At 47.2% G+C, this 20,702-nt stretch overlaps 1 protein-coding gene across 14 annotated transcripts in view; it reads right to left on the bottom strand.

Moving 5' to 3' along the window:
* The window catches only part of ABCC6 (ATP binding cassette subfamily C member 6), an 87,348-nt gene that overhangs the window by 47,712 nt on the left and 18,934 nt on the right, over window positions 1–20,702 (bottom strand). For 8 of the 14 annotated variants that reach the window (XM_060172894.1, XM_060172903.1, XM_060172905.1 and 5 more), the window contains 7 exons: window positions 17,286–17,489; window positions 13,426–13,592; window positions 11,227–11,411; window positions 9,849–9,941; window positions 7,250–7,453; window positions 6,446–6,592; window positions 5,097–5,184 (listed from right to left, as the gene is read on the bottom strand). In XM_060172894.1, the coding sequence (XP_060028877.1) occupies window positions 5,097–5,184; window positions 6,446–6,592; window positions 7,250–7,453; window positions 9,849–9,941; window positions 11,227–11,411; window positions 13,426–13,592; window positions 17,286–17,489 (1,088 nt within the window). Of the gene's footprint in view, window positions 1–5,096; window positions 5,185–6,445; window positions 6,593–7,249; window positions 7,454–9,848; window positions 9,942–11,226; window positions 11,412–13,425; window positions 13,604–17,285; window positions 17,490–20,702 lie in introns of those variants that run through there. The other 6 variants (XM_060172898.1, XM_060172907.1, XM_060172896.1 and 3 more) reach the window with 5 other exon arrangements.

Below are 20,702 nucleotides of genomic sequence, written 5' to 3'. Positions count from 1 at the left end.
CCCAAGCACATTTTTTAGAAGAATAGAAAAAAATGCTACAAATGTTTATCTGGAACCAGAAAAGACCTAGAATTGCCAAAACAATCTTGAGAAAAAAGAACAGAACCGGAGGCATCACACTGCCAGATCTCAAACTGTATTATAGGGCCATTGTCATCAAAACTGCTTGGTACTGGAACATGAACAGACACACTGACCAGTGGAATAGAATTGAGAGCCCAGAAATGAGGCCCCACACGTATGGACATCTAATCTTTGACAAAGGGGCCCAGACTATTATATGGGGGAAGCAGAGTCTCTTCAACAAATGGTGTTGGAAACAATGGGTTGAAACATGCAGAAGAATGAAACTGAATCACTGTATTTCACCAAATACAAAAGTAAATTCCAAGTGGATCAAGGACTTGGATGTTAGACCAGAAACTATCAGATACTTAGAGGAAAATATTGGCAGAACTTTTTTCCGCATAAATTTTAAAGACTTCTTCAATGAAACGAATCCAATTACAAGGAAGACTAAGGCAAGTATAAACCTATGGGACTACATCAAATTAAAAAGCTTCTTCACAGCAAAAGAAACCACTACCCAAACCAAGAGACCCCTCACAGAATGGGAGAAGATCTTTACATGCCATACATCAGATAAGAGTTTAATAACCAACATATATAAAGAGCTTGCCAGACTCAACAACAAGACAACAAATAACCCCATCCAAAAATGGGGGGAGGACATGGACAGAATATTCACCACAGAAGAGATCCAAAAGGCCGAGAAACACATGAAAAAATGCTCCAAGTCTCTGATTGTCAGAGAAATGCAAATCAAGACAACAATGAGATATCACTTCACTCCTGTGAGAATGTCATACATCAGAAAAGGTAACAGCAGCAAATGTTGGAGAGGGTGTGGGGTCAAAGGAACCCTCCTGCACTGCTGGTGGGAATGTAAATTGGTCCAACCTCTGTGGAGAACAGTCTGGAGAACTCTCAGAAGGCTAGAAATGGACCTACCCTATGACCCTGCAATTCCCCTCCTGGGGGTATATCCTAAGGAACCCAACACATCCATCCAAAAAGATCTGTGTACACATATGTTCTTGGCGGCACAATTTGTAATAGCCAAAACCTGGAAGCAACCCAGGTGTCCAACAACAGATGAGTGGCTGAGCAAGTTGTGGTATATATACACAATGGAATACTACTCAGCTGTAAAAAATGGTGACTTCACCGTTTTCAGCCGATCTTGGATGGACCTTGAAAAAATCATGTTGAGTGAAATAAGTCAGAAACAGAAGGATGAATATGGGATGATCTCACTCTCAGGCCGAAGTTGAAAAACAAGACCAGAAAAGAAAACACAAGTCGAACCTGAAATGGAATTGGAGTATTACACCAAAGTAAAAGACTCTGGGGTGGGTGGGTGGGTGGGTGGGGAGAATACAGGTCCATGAAAAATGATGAATGAAATAGTAGGGGTTGTATTGTTAAAAAAAAAAAAAAGAAAAAAAAGAAAATGGATTACAGAAGAATTTAAAGACGGGTGCTGTCTTTGTTGATCTCACAGCAGCCTATGACACGGTCTGGCACCGTGGTCTCCTAGTCAAGATCTCAAGATGCCTGCCTCCATGGGTGGCCAACACTATATCGTTTCTTCTCCAAAACAGAAGATTCCGGGTGCATCTGGGTGACAAGTCTAGCAGATGGAGACTTGTTTCAAGTGGCCTCCCCCAGGGCTCTGTTCTGGCTCCTTCGTTATTTAATATTTACATCAATGACCTTCCAGAAACTTCTTCAAGGAAGTTCATCTACGCCGATGACATCTGCTGTGCAACTCAGGCATCCAAGTTTGACATCCTTGAGGAAACACTCACGAAAGACATGTCTCTGATATCTGATTACTGTAAAAAATGGTGACTAATCCCTAGCACTGCAAAAAACGGTATCATCTGTTTTCCATCTACACCATGCCTCGGCCTTGCGTGAGCTTAATGTGCAGCTTGACAATATGAGAATCCGGCATGAAGCCCAGCCAGTCTATCTTGGCGTTACTCTCGATCGCACCCTGTCATTTCACGAACATCTCATAAAAACTGCAGCAAAGGTGGGCGCGAGGAATAACATCATTGCAAGACTGGCCAGCTCCTCATGGGGCGCGAGCACTTCCACACTACGATCATCATCTCTGGCATTATGCTATTCCACTGCAGAATACTGTGCCCCAGTATGGTTCCGTAGCCCCCAGGTCCACTTGGTCGATTCCAAATTATATTCCTCCATGAGGATCATTTCTGGAACCATCCGTTCCACCCCGGTTCCATGGCTGCCAGTTCTTAGTGACATCGCCCCGCCAGATATTCGTCGGGATGCGGCATCATCTAAGTTCATTTCCCACGTCTACGCTCGACCAGACCTGCCAATATACGCGGATATCTTCGCCCACCCTGTCCAACGCTTGACATCTCATCACCCAATCTGGTCCCCTATGCCTACACTGAACTTCTCTGTTCCAGACTCTTGGAAACAGAGTTGGCAGTCAGCTGAGGTAAAGAACAAACACCTCATCACAGACCCCTGCAAGCGTCAACCCGGCTTTGACCTAGCACGTTATGATTGGGCCCTCCTCAATCGCTATCGAACAGGCCATGGCCGGTGCGCCACTATGTTCCATCGCTGGGGAGCCAGAGACGACCCGAACTGCCCCTGCGGCTACAGACAGACTATGACCCACATAGTCAATGACTGCCACCTCTCCAGATTCAAAGGAGGTCTTGAAACTTTACATCAGGCTCAACCTGACGCTGTTGACTGGCTACAGAAGAAGGGCAAACACTAGAAGACAGAGGTGCCATGAAGATGCCCACACCCACCTGCAGGTGGCAGCACTGAGGTACATGCAATGAATAGCCTGGCAAAGTCCCCAATTGACTGGAGCTGGGGCCCAGAATTTGAACACAGGGAGCCAGGTGGTAGCACAGCAGGTTAAGCACATATGGCACAAGAACTAGTGCAAGAACTAGCATAATGATTCCGGTTCGAGCCCCCTGGCTCCCCACCCGCAAGGGGGGGGTCACTTCACAAGCAGTGCAGCAGGTCTGCAGGTGTCTATCTTACTCTCCCTTTCTTTCTTTCTTTCTTTCTTCCTTTCTTTCTTTATTTCTTTCTTTCTTTTTTTTATATTTATTTATTCTCTGTTGTTGCCCTTGTTGTTTTTTATTGTTGTAGTCATTGTTGTTGTTATTGATGTCGTCATTGTTGGATAGGACAGAGAAAAATCGAGAGAGGAGGGGAAGACAGGGGGAGAGAAAGACACCTGCAGACCGCTTCACCGCTTGTGAAGCCGGGGGCTTGAACCAGGATCCTCATGCCAGTCATTGCACTTTGCACCATGTGCGTTTAACCCACTGCACTACCACCCGACTCCCTCTTTTTTTTTTAAGTATTTATTTATTTATTTCCTTTTGTTGTCCTTGTTGACCCCCCTTTCTATCTTCCCCTCCTCTCTCGATTTCTGTCTTATCCAACAACAGCAATAACAATAATAACAACAAGGGCAACAAAAAAGGGAAAAATGGCCTCCAGGAGCAGTGGATTCATAGTGCAGGCACTGAACCCCAGCAATAATCCTGAAGGAAAAAAAAAATGGTCCCAAACAGACCAGTGTCACAAAATGCTTTTAACCACAACTGGAAGGGTAGAGGGTAGAGGAATCACCCTCCCGCTGCAACAGTTCAGTGAACATCAGGGGACTTGTACGTGTAGGGTTAGTCATCCCTGGCTTCTCACTGGTGGCTGCAGGAGGCCAGATGATCCCCATATCCCCATCCACCTGTCACATCCCCATCAAACCAGAAACGAAGGGTCTGACAAAGTCCACACCCGGGAACCATATCTTCAAGGAAGAGTGATTCTGGGAACGGGACGTGGCATGCCGATCAAATTTAGATTACAATTCCTTATTCTTATGATCAAATTTAGATTACAATTCCTTATTCTTATGACTCTTATGATCCTTATTCTTATGAGTCTTATGTTTGGTGGGAACAGGTGGCAATAAGCTGCCCTGGTCTATAGATTAATAACAAATGACTAGGATACTCAGTCACTAATTCCCGGAGGCCCAGCCTGGGATACAGTCCCTGATGACTCACATTTTCAAGAAATAGAAACTGAAGTAAAACCCAGAGTTCAGCAAGTTAGAATAACAGACAGAGGGTCCTACCACAGACCAGCACCTACAGTTATGACCAGATGGGGACCAGCTTACCCCATGGGTGGTGGACTGTGGTTTCCTCCCTATCTTTACCGCAAATATTTACCTAAACCCACTGACCGCCCTTTGCACTATACCGGTGCCTACATGCAGGGTGACAGAAAAGTTAGTATTAATGGCACTCATGTATCCTGATATAGTTTGCCTTTTTTTAGAAAGATTAGCAAGAAGCAGACCTCCTTGGTGTTTGCTTCCTCTCAGAACACGTTATAAATTATATACCCAATTGACACATTTGTGGCGCACCAGGTACAGAGACTACAGTAGATCTAGAGTCCCTAATGTAGATAAATTAAATTAGTAAATATATTAAAAAGTAATGAGCCAAAAGAGGTATCAAAAATAGAAGACGTACATACACTTTTAAGAAAATTCCTCAATCAGACATATGTTGCCCCCCTTAGAAGCCAAAGCCTTAGCTTACGCTGCACCCCCCATGATTACGGAGGGAGTTAGATTTTCACAATAGAGAAAGTTAAATTTTTACAGAGAGCTCCTACTCATGAATTCATTGCAGGTTACTCCCACAGGGCTTGACACTCCCTTGAAATAACCACAATTATCAGAAATGCTTTACTTTCTGTTCCAGTTTGCTGCTTTCAAAATATCATGTAAATGCTAAAAAAAAGTATATCAACACTTGCCTGTCGAATAAACATTGAGTTCAGATTCACCCTCCAATAGAGTGTGGTGTCTATCTGTTCTCCCTCGTGCTGACTCCTGACCCTCCCGGGGCTCTCTTCAGCAGAACCTGACAACTCCTGCTGCTCCCCCGCCTGAGCAGTCCGTAGCATCCACCCACCCTCCTGCTGAACTCCACACTCACGGCATCCGGAGGGGATTGAGTCCACCGCCCCAGGGTTCACTTCTTCCAAGCAGAGGAAGGTGGCCAGACGTTCAAGGGACACCCGGGCCTGGGGACACCAAAGCCTCCAGTCACCCAAGCTGGGAGAGCAGAAGAGCTCAGGTGCATGGAGGGATACATGTTTTCTAGAGAAACCAAAACCCGGCAGAGGGAACACATCCTGTTTACAGGGCTGGCACCTGCCAAGCATCGGCTTTTGAGTTCAGGGAAACTTATGCACTGAAGAGGGGGCAATGGTGGTTGAGCCTCCCCTCTCCTTCCTAGTCTGCACAACTGCGCTGATCAGGCTTCCACTTTGCAGACCAGATCCAGGGCTAGAGGGTAGCTTAGTGGCTTTTCCTTTTGTTTTACTTTATTTTTTAAATTTATTTATTTCTACCAAAGCACAGCTTAGCTCTGGTTTATGGTGGTTCAGGAACTGAACCTGGGACTTTGAAGCCTCAGGCAAGAGAGCAAATTTGCATAACCATTATGCTATCTATCCCCCCCCCCCCCACCTTGGTGGCTTACCTATAGCAGCCTCAAGCCATTATCAGGAGTGGTGTGCAAACTTGTCTGCTTGGGGTGTGTGGGGGGTGGGGGTGAGAGGGGGGGATGTCCACTTCACTCCCAACCCCAAAAGCAGCCACTTCAACAGGAATGGTTCGTGAGATAACTATTGTCTGTCTGTCTGTCTGTCTCTGACAGACTCAGGAAGGTGCAGTGGATTAGAGATGTTCAAGACAGACACATTACAACAAATCACTCTGCATACAATTAAAACTGTAGATGAATGAATTGGGATCCTTGAGCCTCAGAGTCTGAGGACCTCGGCTGAGGCTCGCAAGCTCCAGAGGAAGGGTCCCTGTGTCACTAACATCTCCTTGGGTGCCCTCTGGCTCTCCCCTCAGCTCTTCTGTTCCGCTTTTTATTTTATTTTATTTTTTATATTTATTTTCCCTTTTGCTGCCCTTGTTTTTCGTTGTTGTAGTTATTGTTGTTGTTATTGATGTCGTCGTTGTTAGATAGGACAGAGAGAAATGGAGAGAGGAGGGGAAGACAGAGAGGGGGAGAGAAAGACAGACACCTGCAGACCTGCTTCACCGCCTGTGAAGCGACTCCCCTGCAGGTGGGGAACCGGGGGCTCGAACCGGGATCCTTACGCCAGTCTTTGCGCTTTGTGTCACGTGCGCTTAACCCGCTGCGCTTCCGCCCACCTCCCTTCTGCTCCGTTTTATTGCCTGTCCCCTGACCCATGGGATGAGGAGTGAGGATAAAGCTCAGACTCCACTCAGACAGTGACCCCCCCCCACCCCCGCCTGCTGCCTCACCTGGGCCGTGGAGTGGATGGTAAAGGGCACAAACCCCTGGATCTTGTTGAGAATGGCGAGGATGGTGAGGGTCACGAAGGCTTTCTCAGCATCCATGGCGTTCTCCTCAGCCACCAGCGTGTGGATGGCAAACAGGACCAGAGCCATCTAGGGAGACACACACTGTGACCATGAGCCACTGTGGTGGCCGGGAAAGCCGGGCCAGCTGCAACCGCTCCTCCAGGGTCCTCTGTGGCCAAGCCCACCCTGTCTGAGCAGGCTCCCCCCGACCCAGTGCTCACCCCAGTTCTGCTGCTGATGAAGAGAGTGTATGTGCCAGTCCCAGGCGACAAAGACACCTTCATTTTAATTCTGGCAGCAAAGAACTCATGCATCTGTGATACCACGAAGTGCCCCCCCCGGCCCAATTTTCAGTGTTTATAACAATATATGTGATAGGGAGAGGCAAAGAGAGAGAGATAGACAGGCAGAGAGAGGGAAACCATTGTACCATCCACCTTCCATGGAGCGCCCCCCGGTGCAGGCCATGGTGCTCCTATGTGGTATGTGGGTTCAAACCCGGCCCTCTCTTTTCTTTTTCTTTTTTTTTTCCTTTTCTTTCTTTTCTTTTAGATAGAAGGTGAGAGACAGAGAGGAGAGACCACACAGCACCACTCATGAATCCCCTGCCCCCGTAGCTGGGAAGGGCAAGCACTGATCTAGGGATACTCTGCAAAGACAGGCTCTAGGATGGGGGGCTCCCTCTCCTCACCCTCATGTCCCCATGGAACCCCCACCGCTGCATATGCCCCAGGGTGATGTTACCAGAAAAATGGACGCTTGGAAGGACACCAGAGACACGGAGAAGAGGAGGCCTGAGGTCTTGAGGGCAGCCAGCTCCCGGCCCCGCGTGTGCAGGATCCGCTCTAGGAAGGCCGCCTCCCAGCCGTGGGACTTGAGTATCCGCACGCTCCTGATCGCGGAGCTGGTAAGCCGTGCCCGGGAGTCCTTCTGTCTCATCTGCTCTTCCTGGGACCGAGGGGAGAGGGAGAGGACAGGGACACATCTGGAATTTCCCTGCCCTCCCTGGGACTGGCCTACCCCCACCAGCAGGTCCTGAAATCCTGTCTGTCTCTTGACATCTTGGTCCCTTTGGTCATGGGCCAAGCAACTATCATCTGGTAGTTGGGCCATTTTGGAAGCCTCTTCTCTCCTGCACACGCCCCTTCCCAGCTTCAGCCCTCTTCTCAAGACCCCAACACACTGAGTCCTGTGACCTGGGCATTGCAGTACTGTCTGGAATGCTTCCTGGTGATGGCTACATCTAAAATGAGGAGAGGCTGAGCATGAAGAGAATGGCAGATGGAGGTGAGGATGGGAGAGGACAGAGGGATAGCAGGACTCAGGATATGCAATGTGGTCCAAGGGGAGAAGCAGAATGAACCACATTGGGACTAGGGGTCAGGCAGAGGACATTGTGCTCTGTGCTTCCCTATAGAGGAGTCTGACCAGAGGAGCAGCCATGAGGATTTTTTTTTTCTGCCTCCAGAGTTATTGCTGGGGCTCGGTGACAGAACCTCAAATCTACTGCTCCTAGAGGCCATTTTTTTTCCCTCCATCTTATTGGATAGGACCGAGAGAAATTAAGAGGGGAAGGGAAGATAGAGGGGGAAAGAAAGATAGACACCTGCAGACCTGCTTCACTGCTTGTGAAAATGACCCCATCCCCCAGCAGGTGGGGAGCCAGGGGCTTGAACGGGGATCCTTGCACTTCGTACTATGTGCGCTTAACCCAATGCGCTACTGCCCAGCCCACCAATTCTGTTTATCTTAACTCTGAAAAATCTGAGGACTGGTTTGCTGGGTATGATCTGTGCCTTGTAGATTAGAACCCAGGCACCACATTGAGGGCCATAGTAGGGTGGGGGCTCTGGTGCTACGGTATCTGTCTAGATGAAAAGGCAACTTGGGAAAGGGGAAAACAACACATGCAGGAAGCCCCCAGACCATTAAAAAAAAAAAAAAACTGAGAGGAGTGAGAATAGGAACGAATTTGGATCTCCCCCTAAAAAGCAAAGTGGGTGGTCCGGGAGGTGGTGCAGTGGATAAAGCACAGGACTCTCAAGCATGAGGTCCCAAGTTCAATCCCTGGCAGCACATGTACCAGAGTGATGTCTAGTTATTTCTCTCTCCTCCTTTCTCATTAATAAATAAATAAAATTTTTTTTTTAAGGAGGGTAGAGGTAGATAGTATAATGGTTATGCAAACAGACTCTCATGCCTGAGGCTCTGAAGTCCCAGGTTCAATCCCTCATACCATCATAAGTCAGAGCTGAGCAGTGCTCTGGTAAAAAATAAAATAAATAAAAAATAAAATAAATTTTAAAAAAATAAGGCAGGGGGTCGGGCAGTAGCACAGCAGGCTAAGAGCACATGGTGCAAAGTGCAAGGACCGGCTTAAGGATCCTGGTTCGAGCTCCCGGCTCCCCACCTGTGGGGGGTGGGCGGGGGTCACTTCATAAACAGTGAAGCAGGTCTGCAGGTGTCTATCTTTCTCTCTGCCTTCCCCTCTCAATTTCTCTCAGTTCTATCCAACAACGACAGCGATGACAACAACAATAATAACAACAATGACAAACAACAAGGGCAACAAAAGGGAAAAGTGGCCTCCGGGAGCAGTGGATTCATGGTGCAGGCACCAAGCCACAGCGATAACCCTGGAGGCAAAATAAATAAATAAATAGAGGTCAGGCGGTAGCGCATCGAGTTAAGTGCACATGGCACGAAGGGCAAGGACTGGAATAAGGATCCCAGTTCGAGCCCCCATCTTCCCACCTGCAGGGGCGTCGATTCACAGGCGGTGAAGCAGGTCTGCAGGTGTCTTTCTCTCCCCCTCTCTGTCTTCCCCTCCTCTCTCTATTTCTTTCTGTCCTATCCAACAATGACAACATCAAGAACAATAATAACTACAACAACAACAACAAAAAAGCAAGGGCAACAAAAGGGAAGATAAATAAATATATATATAGCAAAGTGATATAAAGCACTTTCAAAAAGTGGGAAGGGGCACTAAAAATTATCCAGTCCCTTCTCTGTGCAGCACAAAGAGGCAAGGAATTCCGAATGCATATGGCAGTTTCTGGCTGCAGGGAAGGTGATGCCAACCTAATTTGCTGATGAAATTGCCCTCCACAACAATGGGGGAACGGGAGTGCACGGGGTGCATGGATCTAAGGGAAAGTCAGCCTCTCCTCTCCCTGCCCCCACTCTCTCTTCCCACCTCCCCATCTCCTTCCCCCTCTCCAGCCCTCCTTCTCCTCCTCCTCCCACCTTTCTCCCTCCCCATAGTCCTTGCATCCATTCAGGCCTCTAGGCTCTCCTCCCTACTTCCTGTTCAGCATGCCTCTTCTCCCCAAAGCCAAACCTGATAGTGGTTCCTCTTCTTGGTGATGACGAAGTTCAGAGGGAGAAGAACCAAGGTGACAGCAAAGGCAGTGAGAGCTGAGGGTCCGAGAAGCTAGAGGCAGAGAGGGCGGGATGGCACATGACCCTTCAGGTACCCCCTTCAAAGTATAGACCCCCAGGGAGCTGGTCAGTGGGAGGTAGGAGCTTAAGACCAAGACTCAGGGTGGGGGATGAGGTATAAGACACCAGCTAGAGTCAGTCTTTCTAAATTGGAATGGAGGGGGGATGATGCCCTTTACACACTGACAGTGCAGGGGGGTACTGTGCATCTATTACAGACTGGAGGGCTGGCCCCACTGGTGAACCAAGTCTAATGTACAAATCTTTGATTTGATCTACTTTGAGTTAATTTTGGTGCATAGTGTTAAGTGGCGGTCTAGTTTCATTTTTCTGCATGTAGCTGTCCAGTTTTCCCCACACCAGTCCCAGTCATTTGTTCATTGAGGACGTCTTTATTTCCCCCCATTAAATGGTTTTGGCCCTTTTGCTGTGTGTGTGTGTGTGTGTGTGTGTGTGTGTGTGTGTGTGTGTATGTGTGTTTCTGGGCTCACTGTTCTGTTCTTGATCTAAGTGCTTGTTGTTGTCCCACTACCACACTGTTTTAATTATCACTTTGTAATCGAGCCTAAAGTCAGGGAGTATGATTCCATTCTTCCTCTTTTTCTTCAGGAGTGGTTTGGCTATCCATGGATTTTTATGATGACACACAAAAACCTGTTTGGATAAGTTGTTCAATTTCCTTGAAAATCTTCATAGAGTGGGGGAGCTAGTTGGTGGCATATCCATTAGACTGCATATATTATCATGTACAAGGACCCTGGTTCAAGTCCCTGGTCCCCACCTGCAGGGGGGAAGCCTCACAAGTTGTGAAGCAGTGCTACAGGTGTCTCTCTTTCTCTCTCTTGCCCACAGCCCCTCTCAATTTCTCTGTCTCTAACATAAATAAGTAAATTATATATTTTTTTATTTTCATTTGGGATTTATTTTGATAAGGATTGTATTGGATCTATACATTGCTTTTGGAAGGATTTAAAAATCTTTCATTCCATAAACAAGGAATGGTCTTCCATTTCTTTGTGTCACTTTCAACTTTGTGGTTTCTCTCTCTCTCTCTCATTACAATCACAGACTCCTGCTTTTACCTCTTCCTAGTAGTCAGAACCACCCACATAACTCAGCCATACGGTGCCCACTCCTCATTAGCAAGGTCAAGACTAACACTCAGTCCTTCCTTGCAAGAGGGTTAGAGTAAGGGGCAGGGGGAGGGACAAGAAGGAAGAGGAGAAAGAGAAGGAGGAGGAGGAAGAAAGAGTGAAGAGTAAGAGGACTCAGCTTACCCTCATGCCTGCCCCAGTACCTGCCAGAGGTAGACAAAACAGATGACGAGCCAGACAGATGACATCCACAGCCCGTTGAGGTGGATGATGCACTCCGTTAGCCGCTGCAAGTCCACTGACACCAGGTTCACCACATCCCCCACTGAGCTGGCCTTTCTGGAGCCGCTGGATAATGTCAGCACCTGCTTGATACAGGAGGGACAGAAACTGAATGGGAGGAATGGGCTCGGGCCAGCAGGGAGGCCCGCAGGGCTTGGGGAACTGGAGGTAAAGGAGTTGTCCAGGGCAGGGAGAACCACCAGGCAGAAGGCCCACAGATGAATCAAGAAGAGCTCAGCAAGTTCAGCTCTCAGCAGAGCAGCCTCAGAGGCAGGCCACGTTCCCTCCTGCCCCTCAGTTCACTCTGCAAAACAGGCTGGTCAGATCTCCCAAAACAAGGCTTGGAGACAGCTCTCTGGTAGAGTGCACACTTGACCATGTGTGAGGACCCAGGTTCATGTCCATTGCTACTACACAGGAGCACCCACAGGAGGGAAACTTGACAAAATGTGTTATCGCTCCTTCTCTCTCTTTCTTTCTGTCTCTCACCTTCTAGAGGAAAGAAAAAAAGAAGGAGGAGGAGGAGGAGGAGGAGGGGGAGGGGGAGGGGGAGGGGAGGGGAGGGGCAGGGGCAGGGGCAGAGGCAGAGGCAGAGGCAGAAGCAGAAGCAGAAAAAGCCACTGGGAACAGGTGGAGTCATGTAGGCACCGAGGTCTAGCAATAAGCCTGGTAGCAATAAAATAAAATAAAAATTCCCCTAAATTGGGAAATGGGAAGTGTTGCAGTAGCAAGAGGCCCCAGGTTCAATTTCCAGCAGAACATGTGCCAGAGTGATGCTCTGGTTCTTTCTCATTAATAAGTAATTTTATTTATTTAGGACAGAGAGCAGATAGAGAAGGAGAGACAGAGAGATACTTGCAGTACTGCTTCACCACTCATGAAGCTTTCCCTCTATAGGTAGGGACTAGGGACTTGAACCCGGGCCCTTGCACAGGCTTACATGTGTGCCCAATCTGGTGCACCACTGCTTGTCCCCTACCCCTAGCTTCTGATGTTGCAAACCAGCAACAGCAAATGCAAAGGTCCCATGATAGAAGCGTGCCTGGTGTATCTGAGGAAGTGAGAGGACACCTGTGTGGCCCAAGAGAGGTGAGCAAGGAAGGAGGAGGAGGTTTTCGAGGTGAAAAGGTTGGAGAGGTCCCTGGGACAGATGACACAGGATCTCAGCACTGTAACCAAGGAGGTAAGAGTATAGCTTGGGTAACTGAGTGAAATAATGAATAAATGTGTCTTCAGGCATGGATGTTTAGAGATGTTACCCTTCCTGGCTAGAGTGTGTGTATATAAAAAGGGGAGCCCAGGGGACCGACTGTTAACGTAGTGGGTTAAGCGCACAAGGCGTGAAGCACAAGGACCTGCACCAGCATAAGGATCTGGGTTTGAGTCCCCAGCTTCCACCTGTGTGTGTGTGTGGTGTTGTTTCACAGTGGTGAAGCAGGAAAAAAAGGGCGGGTGGGAAGCCCAGGTCTCTCCCTCCACTTCATTTTTCTGTTTATATATTTTTTCCCAGTGCACAGTTCAGCTCTGGTTTATGGTGGTGCAGGAGATTGAACCTGGAATCTCAGAACCTCAGACATGAGAGTCTTTTTTTTAATTTAATTATTTTTATTATTATTTATTCCCTTTTGTTTCCCTTGTTGTTTTATTGTTGTGGTTATTATTATTGTTGTTATTGATGTTGTTGTTGTTGGATAGGACAGAGAGAAATGGAGAGAGGAGGAGAAGACAGAGAAGGGGAGAGAAAGAGAGACATCTGCAGACCTGCTTCACTGCCTGTGAAGCGACTCCCCTGCAGGTGGGGGGCTGGGAGCTCGAACTGGGATCCTTACACTGATCCTTGCGCTTTGTGCCGTGTGCTTAACCCACTACGCTACCGCCCAACTCCCAGTATTTTATTTTTTACAATTTTATTTATTTATTTATGAGAAAGATAGGAGAGAGAAAGAACCAGACATCTCTCTGGTACTTGTGCTGCCGGGGATTAAACTAAAGATCTCATGCTTGAGAGTCTAATGCTTTATCCACTGCACCACCTCCCGGACCATGGCATGAGAGTCTTTTTACATCACCATTAGGCTGTCTTCCCCCGTCCTGGCTCACCTTTCTGTACACCAGCCCAGTGACGGCTGTCCGTAGCCTCATCTGCAGCACCTTGAGTATGTACATGTAGTGCTGCTCGAGCAGCGTCTGCAGGCAGGTGGTGAGGAACATCAGCACTGCCAGCACATAGCCCTTCCAGGCTGGGGCCTTGGGATCCTTCATAAACTCTAGAAAAAGGCTGTGCAGATGGGACACAGGGAGGGAAGGAGAGTGAGGGAGAGGGGGGAGGGGCAGAGGGAGGGAGGGTAGCACTGCTGGTGAGAATCAGGCCAGATTCAGATGATGTAGCATGTGTATTTATTTATTCTATCTTATTTTACTTAAGTTTATTTCATTTATATGTTTTAATTTATCTCTATTTTATTGAATAGAAGCTGAGAGAAATCAAAAGGGAAATGGAAGATAGAGGTAGAGAGAGATAGATAGATAGATAGACGACAGACAAACAGTAGGGCGGTAGCACAGTGGGTTAAGTGCACATGGCACGAAGCACAAGGACTGGCGCAAGGATCCTGATTCAAGCCCCCAGCTCCCTACCTGAGCCGGGGGGGGGGGGGTGTCGCTTCACAAGCAGCGAAGCAGCAAAACAGGTGTCTATCTTTCTCTCCCCTTCTCTGTCTTCCCCTCCTCTCTCAATTTCTCTGTCCTATCCAACAACAATAATAACCACCACAACAAGAACAACAAAAGGGGAAAAATAGCCTCCAGGAGCAGTGGCTTCGTGGTGCAGGCACTGAGCCCCAGCAATAACCCTGGAGGAAAAAAAAAAGTGTATTGAAGAGCACAATTTTTTTAAAAAGTGCACTGAAGAGCACAATTAAAAAAAAAAAAGATACTGTGCAAGGATCGCATTCAAGCCCCAGCTCCCCACCTTAAGGGGGTAGCTTCACAAGCAGGGTAGCAGGTCTGCAGGTGTCTCTCTTTCTCTCCCCTTCTGCCTTACCCTCCTCTCTCGATTTCTCTCTATCCTATCCAACAACAATGAAAGTAATAATAATAACAACAATGATAAATAACAAGGGCAACAAAAGAGAAAAAATAGCCTCCAGGAGCAGTGGGTTTGTAGTGCAGGCATCAAGCCCCAGCAATAAGGCAAAAAAAAAAAAAATAGATAGATAGATAGATAGACAGACAGACAGACAGACAGATGGACGGACAGATATACCTGCAGCACTACTTCACTCACTAAGCAGGTGAGGACTAGGACTTGAACCCAGGTCCTTGCACATGGTACTGTGTGGGCTCAACTGGGTGCACCACTACCTGGACAGTTTTTATTTTATTTTTTACAAGAATTTTTGCAGTTGTTTCAGCCTCACTTATTTTCAATGAGAGTTTTCAGCAATTCCAATTGAGACATATTTTTTATTTCTACCTGTTATGGGCTAAACTGTGTCCTCTCCACACTTAAAGGGTAAAGTCCTAACTGCTAAATGTGACTGTCCCCTGAAGATTCAAGTCAAAGAAAAGGAGGCCAGTAGAGTGAATGCTAAACCCATCTGACTGGTGTCCTCCTAAGACAGGGGTGGGGATCGTCTAACCTACGGGTTGTATACAACCCATAAAATCATTTGGTCTGACCCTGCCAAGGCAACTGCAAGTAGGACTAGAATTCAGTGACTGCCTATTTTTAGGTTGAAAATGTTGTATATCCCACAGAAGATGCTATAAATATCCGAATGGCCCTCAGCAGAAAAGTAATGGTTCCTCTACTCCTGTTCTAAGAGGAAGCATGGACCCACAAGGAGACACCAGAGGTTCACACTTATGAAAGGAAAGTATGTAAAGGCACAGTGAAGAGATAATCAACAAGTCTAGGGGAGAGACATCAGAAGAAAGAACTTTGATCTTAGACTTCCCACTCTCCAGAAGTGAGAAAAAAAAAATCTGTTGTTTGGGTTTACCGGTCTGGGGGATTTTTTATAATCAATCTCTCTCTCTCTCTCTCTCTCTCTCTCTCTCTCGGACTTTGTTATGTGCAAATAATACACTCCCCTAGAATCTGGGCAGTCTATGCAACCAGCTTTGACCAACCAAGAATATCTGGAGATGAAACTGTGCCAGCTCCCAGCTGAGGCTTCAAAGAATTGAGAAATACAGCTCCATGCTTCATGCCTTGGGACCTTGCAAATGACCATATATAAACCAGTCAAAGCTGGTTTGGAGGATGAGAGAGCACACGGAGGAGCAGAGACAAACCATGGCATCTGGGACCATCCTAGACTAGTCTGTACCCAGCCCATCTCACAGGCAATGACACATGCATGAACCTGACCAAGGGAAGAAGAAATTCACCCTGATCCCAGCCCTAGTTGCTGACTTCCATAATCATAAGCAAAAGAAGTGATTTTCTTTTTTTTATAATGTTTTATTATCTTTATTTATTTATTTATTGGATAGAGACAGTCAGAAATCGAGCAGAAGGGAGAGAGAGAGAGGGAAAGAGATATAAAGACACCTGCAACTCTGCTTTACCACTCACAAAGCTTTCCCCCTGCAGGTGGAGGCCGGGGGCTTGAACCTGGGTCCTTGCACATTGCAACATGTGTGCTCAACCAGGTACGCCACCACCCGACCCCAATAAGAAGTGATTTTCAGCCCCTCACTCTTGGGTGTTTTGTTATCTAGCAGGTGCTAACAGGTAGAGTTAGGATACAGTTCTTTTATTTTTCCCCAGGAGCAGCCAATTTCACATTTATTTTTCTCTTCCTCGGTACCCTTTCACTTGGTCCCCTCCAGCACTCTTAGCAGCAGTGAGAGGCATAAGGAGATGTGAAGCTCCCTGAGTCCTGGAAGGATGTCATTAAGGTACCCCCAGCCTTAACAAGATTCCCAAGGGCTGCATAAGTGAGCAGACATAAGAAGCTCCATCTTGGCCTCATGATCTCTCACTCTCATGTTTGGCCTTTGCCTTGTCCATATCTTAATAGAAAAAAATGTTCTCAGGTGAGGTTGGATGGTGGTGCACCTGGCTGAATGCACACAGTACTGTGCACAGGGACCCAGGTTCAAGCCCCTAGTCCCCACCTGCAGGGGGAAAGCTTCACAAGAAGTGAAGCAGTGCTGCAGGTGTCTGTCTTTTTCTCCCCCTCTCTGCCTCCCTTCTCCCTCTCAATTTGTCTCTGTGCAATAAAATAATAATAATTATTATGAAAAAGAATGTTCTCATGCATTGTATGTAGCTTAGCTAGGTGCCAGTCATGGCTATGGGGAAGATTTTGAAGACTGTCCTACAGAGGACAATCTGTAAACTTAGTGTAAACTATTAGAAACTTAGTGTTTCTCATAGTTCTAGAAGGAACAGTGGCCTTCTGATTAACTGAATCACCGAAGCCAGTTAGGTATTTGTGGGGCTGGACCTATTTTCTTTCTCTTACTTGTCCATGACTCCTTTTTCCTTCCCAGACCCAGGCCTGGTGTTTGAGACAGGAGTCTGCTACCTTCTAAGAGTGTTAGCACCAAGGGAGCCGGGCGGTAGCGCAGCGGGTTAAGCGCAGGTGGCGCTAAGCGCAAGGACCGGCATGAGGATCCCGGTTCGAGCCCCCGGCTCCCCACCTGCAGGGGAGTCGCTTCACAGGCGGTGAAGCAGATCTGCAGGTGTCTGTCTTTCTCTCCTCCTCTCTGTCTTCCCCTCCTCTCTCCATTTCTCTCTGTCCTATTCCTATCCAACAACGACGACATCAACTACAACAACAATAAAAAGACAACAAGGGCAACAAAAGGGAAGATAAATAAATAAAATTACAAAAAAAAAGTGTTAGCACCAAATAAACTCCTTTTCTTTGCACCAATCATACTGTTTGAGTAATTTTCAGAGCAGCTATCTCTGAACCTTGGAATTTGTCAACAGCTGGACTCACCTGAGTAACTTGGGGAGCATGAACCTGAAGACATCACAGATGACTATTATTAGGGTGGCGAGGAGGAAGCTGGAGCGGTACACCTTCCAGATGGCCCTCAGCAGCATGCTTCTCTTGCTCCCTTCCTGCTGCAGAAAAGCCTCCGTCTCTGGACTCTCCATCTTGGGGCCTCCTTTTCTTTTAAATACCGTTCTCTCTGTGCTTCTTAGAGAAGACGAGAAATGAGCTTGGGTCCTTAGAATGGTCCTTTGTGCCCAGCCCAAGCTGTCGTTCGGTTTGGCACCTTAGAAGGTGGTGACTCAGTGTTCATCACAGAGCCAGTCATGGCCTCCTACCCAAGTCTCAATAATCAAACAACGTCACTTTCCTGTAGAGGCTACACTTAGCACCTCCCCTGCTGAGTAGTCCATCCTTGAGTTCATTGCCTTCAATGGCCATGCTTATCTAGTCCACCTCTGGAGCACAGTAGGTGCTCAGTAAATACTTGTTAATCAAATGAGGGAAAAATATTAGTGATGAGTGCAAAGGGCCCAAGAGGACTGCCTGGTGCCTGATGCCTGGTGTTGTAAAAGTCCCTGGAATCAACAAGGGCAACAAAAGGGAATAAATAAACAAATAAATATATTTTTAAAAGTTCCTGGAAGAGCAGGAGGGAGAAGGGAACAGAAGGACAGAGGAAGGAGAAGCAGGCAGTCTGGTTTGGTGGACAGAATCTAGCAGTGGAGTTAAAAGATCCAGGTTCGGAAAAAAAAAAAATATATATCCAGGTTCAGGAGTCAGGCGATAGTGCAGTGGGTTAAGCACATGTGGCACAAAGCGCAAGGACCAGCAGAAGGATCCCGGTTTGAGCCCTCAGCTCCCCACCTGCAAGGGAGTCGCTTCACAAGTGGTGAAGCAGGTCTGCAGGTGTCTATCTTTCTTTCCCCCTCTGTCTTCCCCTCCTCTCTCCATTTCTCTCTGTCCTATCCAACAATGATGACAACAACAACAGCAATAATAACTGCAACAATAAAAAAACAACAAGGGCAACAAAAGAGAAAAATAATAAATATTTAAAAAAAATTTTTTTAATTAAAATTAAAAAGATCCAGGTTCATATGCCTGTTTGGGGTAGGAGGCAGGAGACAGGTCACACGATGGAGTACTCTCCTTACTGTGCATGAGGTCCGAGGCCCAGCACCACATGGTAACACCATGGGTGGTACAAGGGGTTGCTCCAGGGACGGTGGAGCAGTGCTGTGGTGTCTCTTCTTTCTCTCTCTCTCTCTCTTTTGCTCATTCACTCACTCACTCAAAAAAAAAAAAGTTAAGGGGAGCAGTAGCACACTGGGTTAAGCACCAGGATAAGGGCACATAGTGCAAAGCACAAGGACAGGCGCAAGGATCCTGGTTTGAGCCCCCAGATCCCCACCTGCAAGGGGAGTCACTTCACAAGCGGTGAAGCAAGTCTGCAGGTATCTATCTTTCTTTCCTCCTCTGTATTCTCCTTCTCTCTCAATTTCTCTATGTCCTATCCAACAATAACAACAACAAACAAAGGTGAAAAAAATGGCTGCCAGGAACAGTGGATTCATATGCAGGCCAGGCACTGAGTCCCAGTGATAATCCTGGAGGCAAAAAAAAAAAAAAAAAAAGCTGAACCAGGAAGTCCACTGAGTAGTCTTATATATACACCAGGTCCTGCATTCATTCTTGTAAGCCACAGAGAACAAAACCAAAGAAACACTTCCCTCAGTGCTTCCATCTATGAAAGCGGGGGAAGGGTAAAAATGGCCAACGTTTCTCTCCACCTGAAGGTTTTGCTCACTTCTATTCCAGCTGTTCACACCAGAATTCTGAGGCAGAATGTCAGCCTGCAGGTGCCCCAGCAAACTTCTTCCTTCCCAGCAGGTCTCAATTTCCATCAAGGGAGGTCTCTGGGCTGGTGTTTGATCTTAGGTCTTGGAACTGAACATGCAGGGTTCACAAATGACCAGCAGGTAGGTGTGTGTTAGTATACAAAAGGCAGGGAGTTGGGTAGTAGCAAAGTGGGTTAAGCACAGGTGGCATAAAATGCAAGGACCGGTGTAAGGATCCCGGTTCGAGGCCCCGGCTCCCCACCTGCAGAGGGTCACTTTACAGGCGGTGAAGCAGGTCTACAGGTGTCTATCTTTCTCTCCTCTTTGTCTTCCCCTCCTCTCTCCATTTCTCTCTGTCCTATCTAACGACAACATCAATTACAATAACGATATCAATAACAACAACAATAACTATAACAACAAAACAAGGGCAACAAAAGGGAATAAATAAATACTAAAAAAATACAAAGGGCATTGGTGGAGCTTATAGCAAACTGAAGAGTGTATGGCCTGTTCAACGAAACAGACAGACAGACACACTCTACTGTCAGTGTGGGGGTATGACCCAGTACTGCCACTGCATATTTCAGGATCTATTTATTTATTTATTTTGCCTCTAGGGTTATTGCTGGGGCTCAGTGCCTGCACTACAAATCCACTGCTCCTGGATGCCATTTTTTCTTTCTCATTTTTGTTGCCCTTGTTATTGTTGTTATTTCTGTTGTTGTTATTGAATCGGACAGAGAGAAATTGAGAGAGGATGGGAAGACAGAGGGGGGAGAGAAAGATAGACACCTGCAGACCTGCTTAACCACTTTTTATTAATTTTTTTTTTTGAGAGAGAGATGCAGAGAGAGAGAGAGAAACACCAGAGCACTGCTCAGCTCAGGCTTATGGTGGTGCGGGGGATTGAACCTGGGACTTAGGAGCCTCAGGCATGAGAGTCTGTTTGCATAACCATTATGCTGTCTCCCCCGCCCTGCTTAACCACTTTTTAATTATTATTATTTTCCCTTTTGTTGCCTTTGTTGTTTATCACTGTTGTTATTATTGCTGTCATTGTTGCTGGATAGGACAGAGAGAAGTTGAGAGAGGAGGGGAAGGCAGAGAGGGGGAGAGAAAGATAAGACACCTGCAGACCTACTTTACCACCTGTGAAGCAACCCCCCTGCAGGTGGGGAGCCAGGGGCTCAAACTTGGATCCTTAAGCCGGTCCTTGCGCTTCGTGCCACATGCGTTTAATCCGCTACGACACCGCCCGGCTCCCTCACCATTTGTTATTTGTTGTTGTTGATTTTTTTATATTTATTTATTTATTCACTTTTGTTGCCTTTGTTTTATTGTTGTAGTTATTATTGATGTTGTTGTTAGATAGGATAGAGAGAAATGGAGAGGGGAGGGGAAGACAGAGAGGAGGAGAGAAAGACACCTGCAGACCTGCTTCACCGCCTGTGAAGCGACTCCCCTGCAGGTGGGGAGCCGGGGGCTCAGACCAGGATCCTTACACCGGTCCTTGCGCTTCGCACCATGTGCGCTTCACCCGCTGTGCTACCGCCCAACTCCCGTTGTTGTTGATTTT

This window comes from Erinaceus europaeus, chromosome 15, assembly GCF_950295315.1.
Source record: "Erinaceus europaeus chromosome 15, mEriEur2.1, whole genome shotgun sequence".
NCBI lineage: Eukaryota > Metazoa > Chordata > Mammalia > Eulipotyphla > Erinaceidae > Erinaceus > Erinaceus europaeus.
This window is presented reverse-complemented; position numbering and strand designations above follow the sequence as displayed.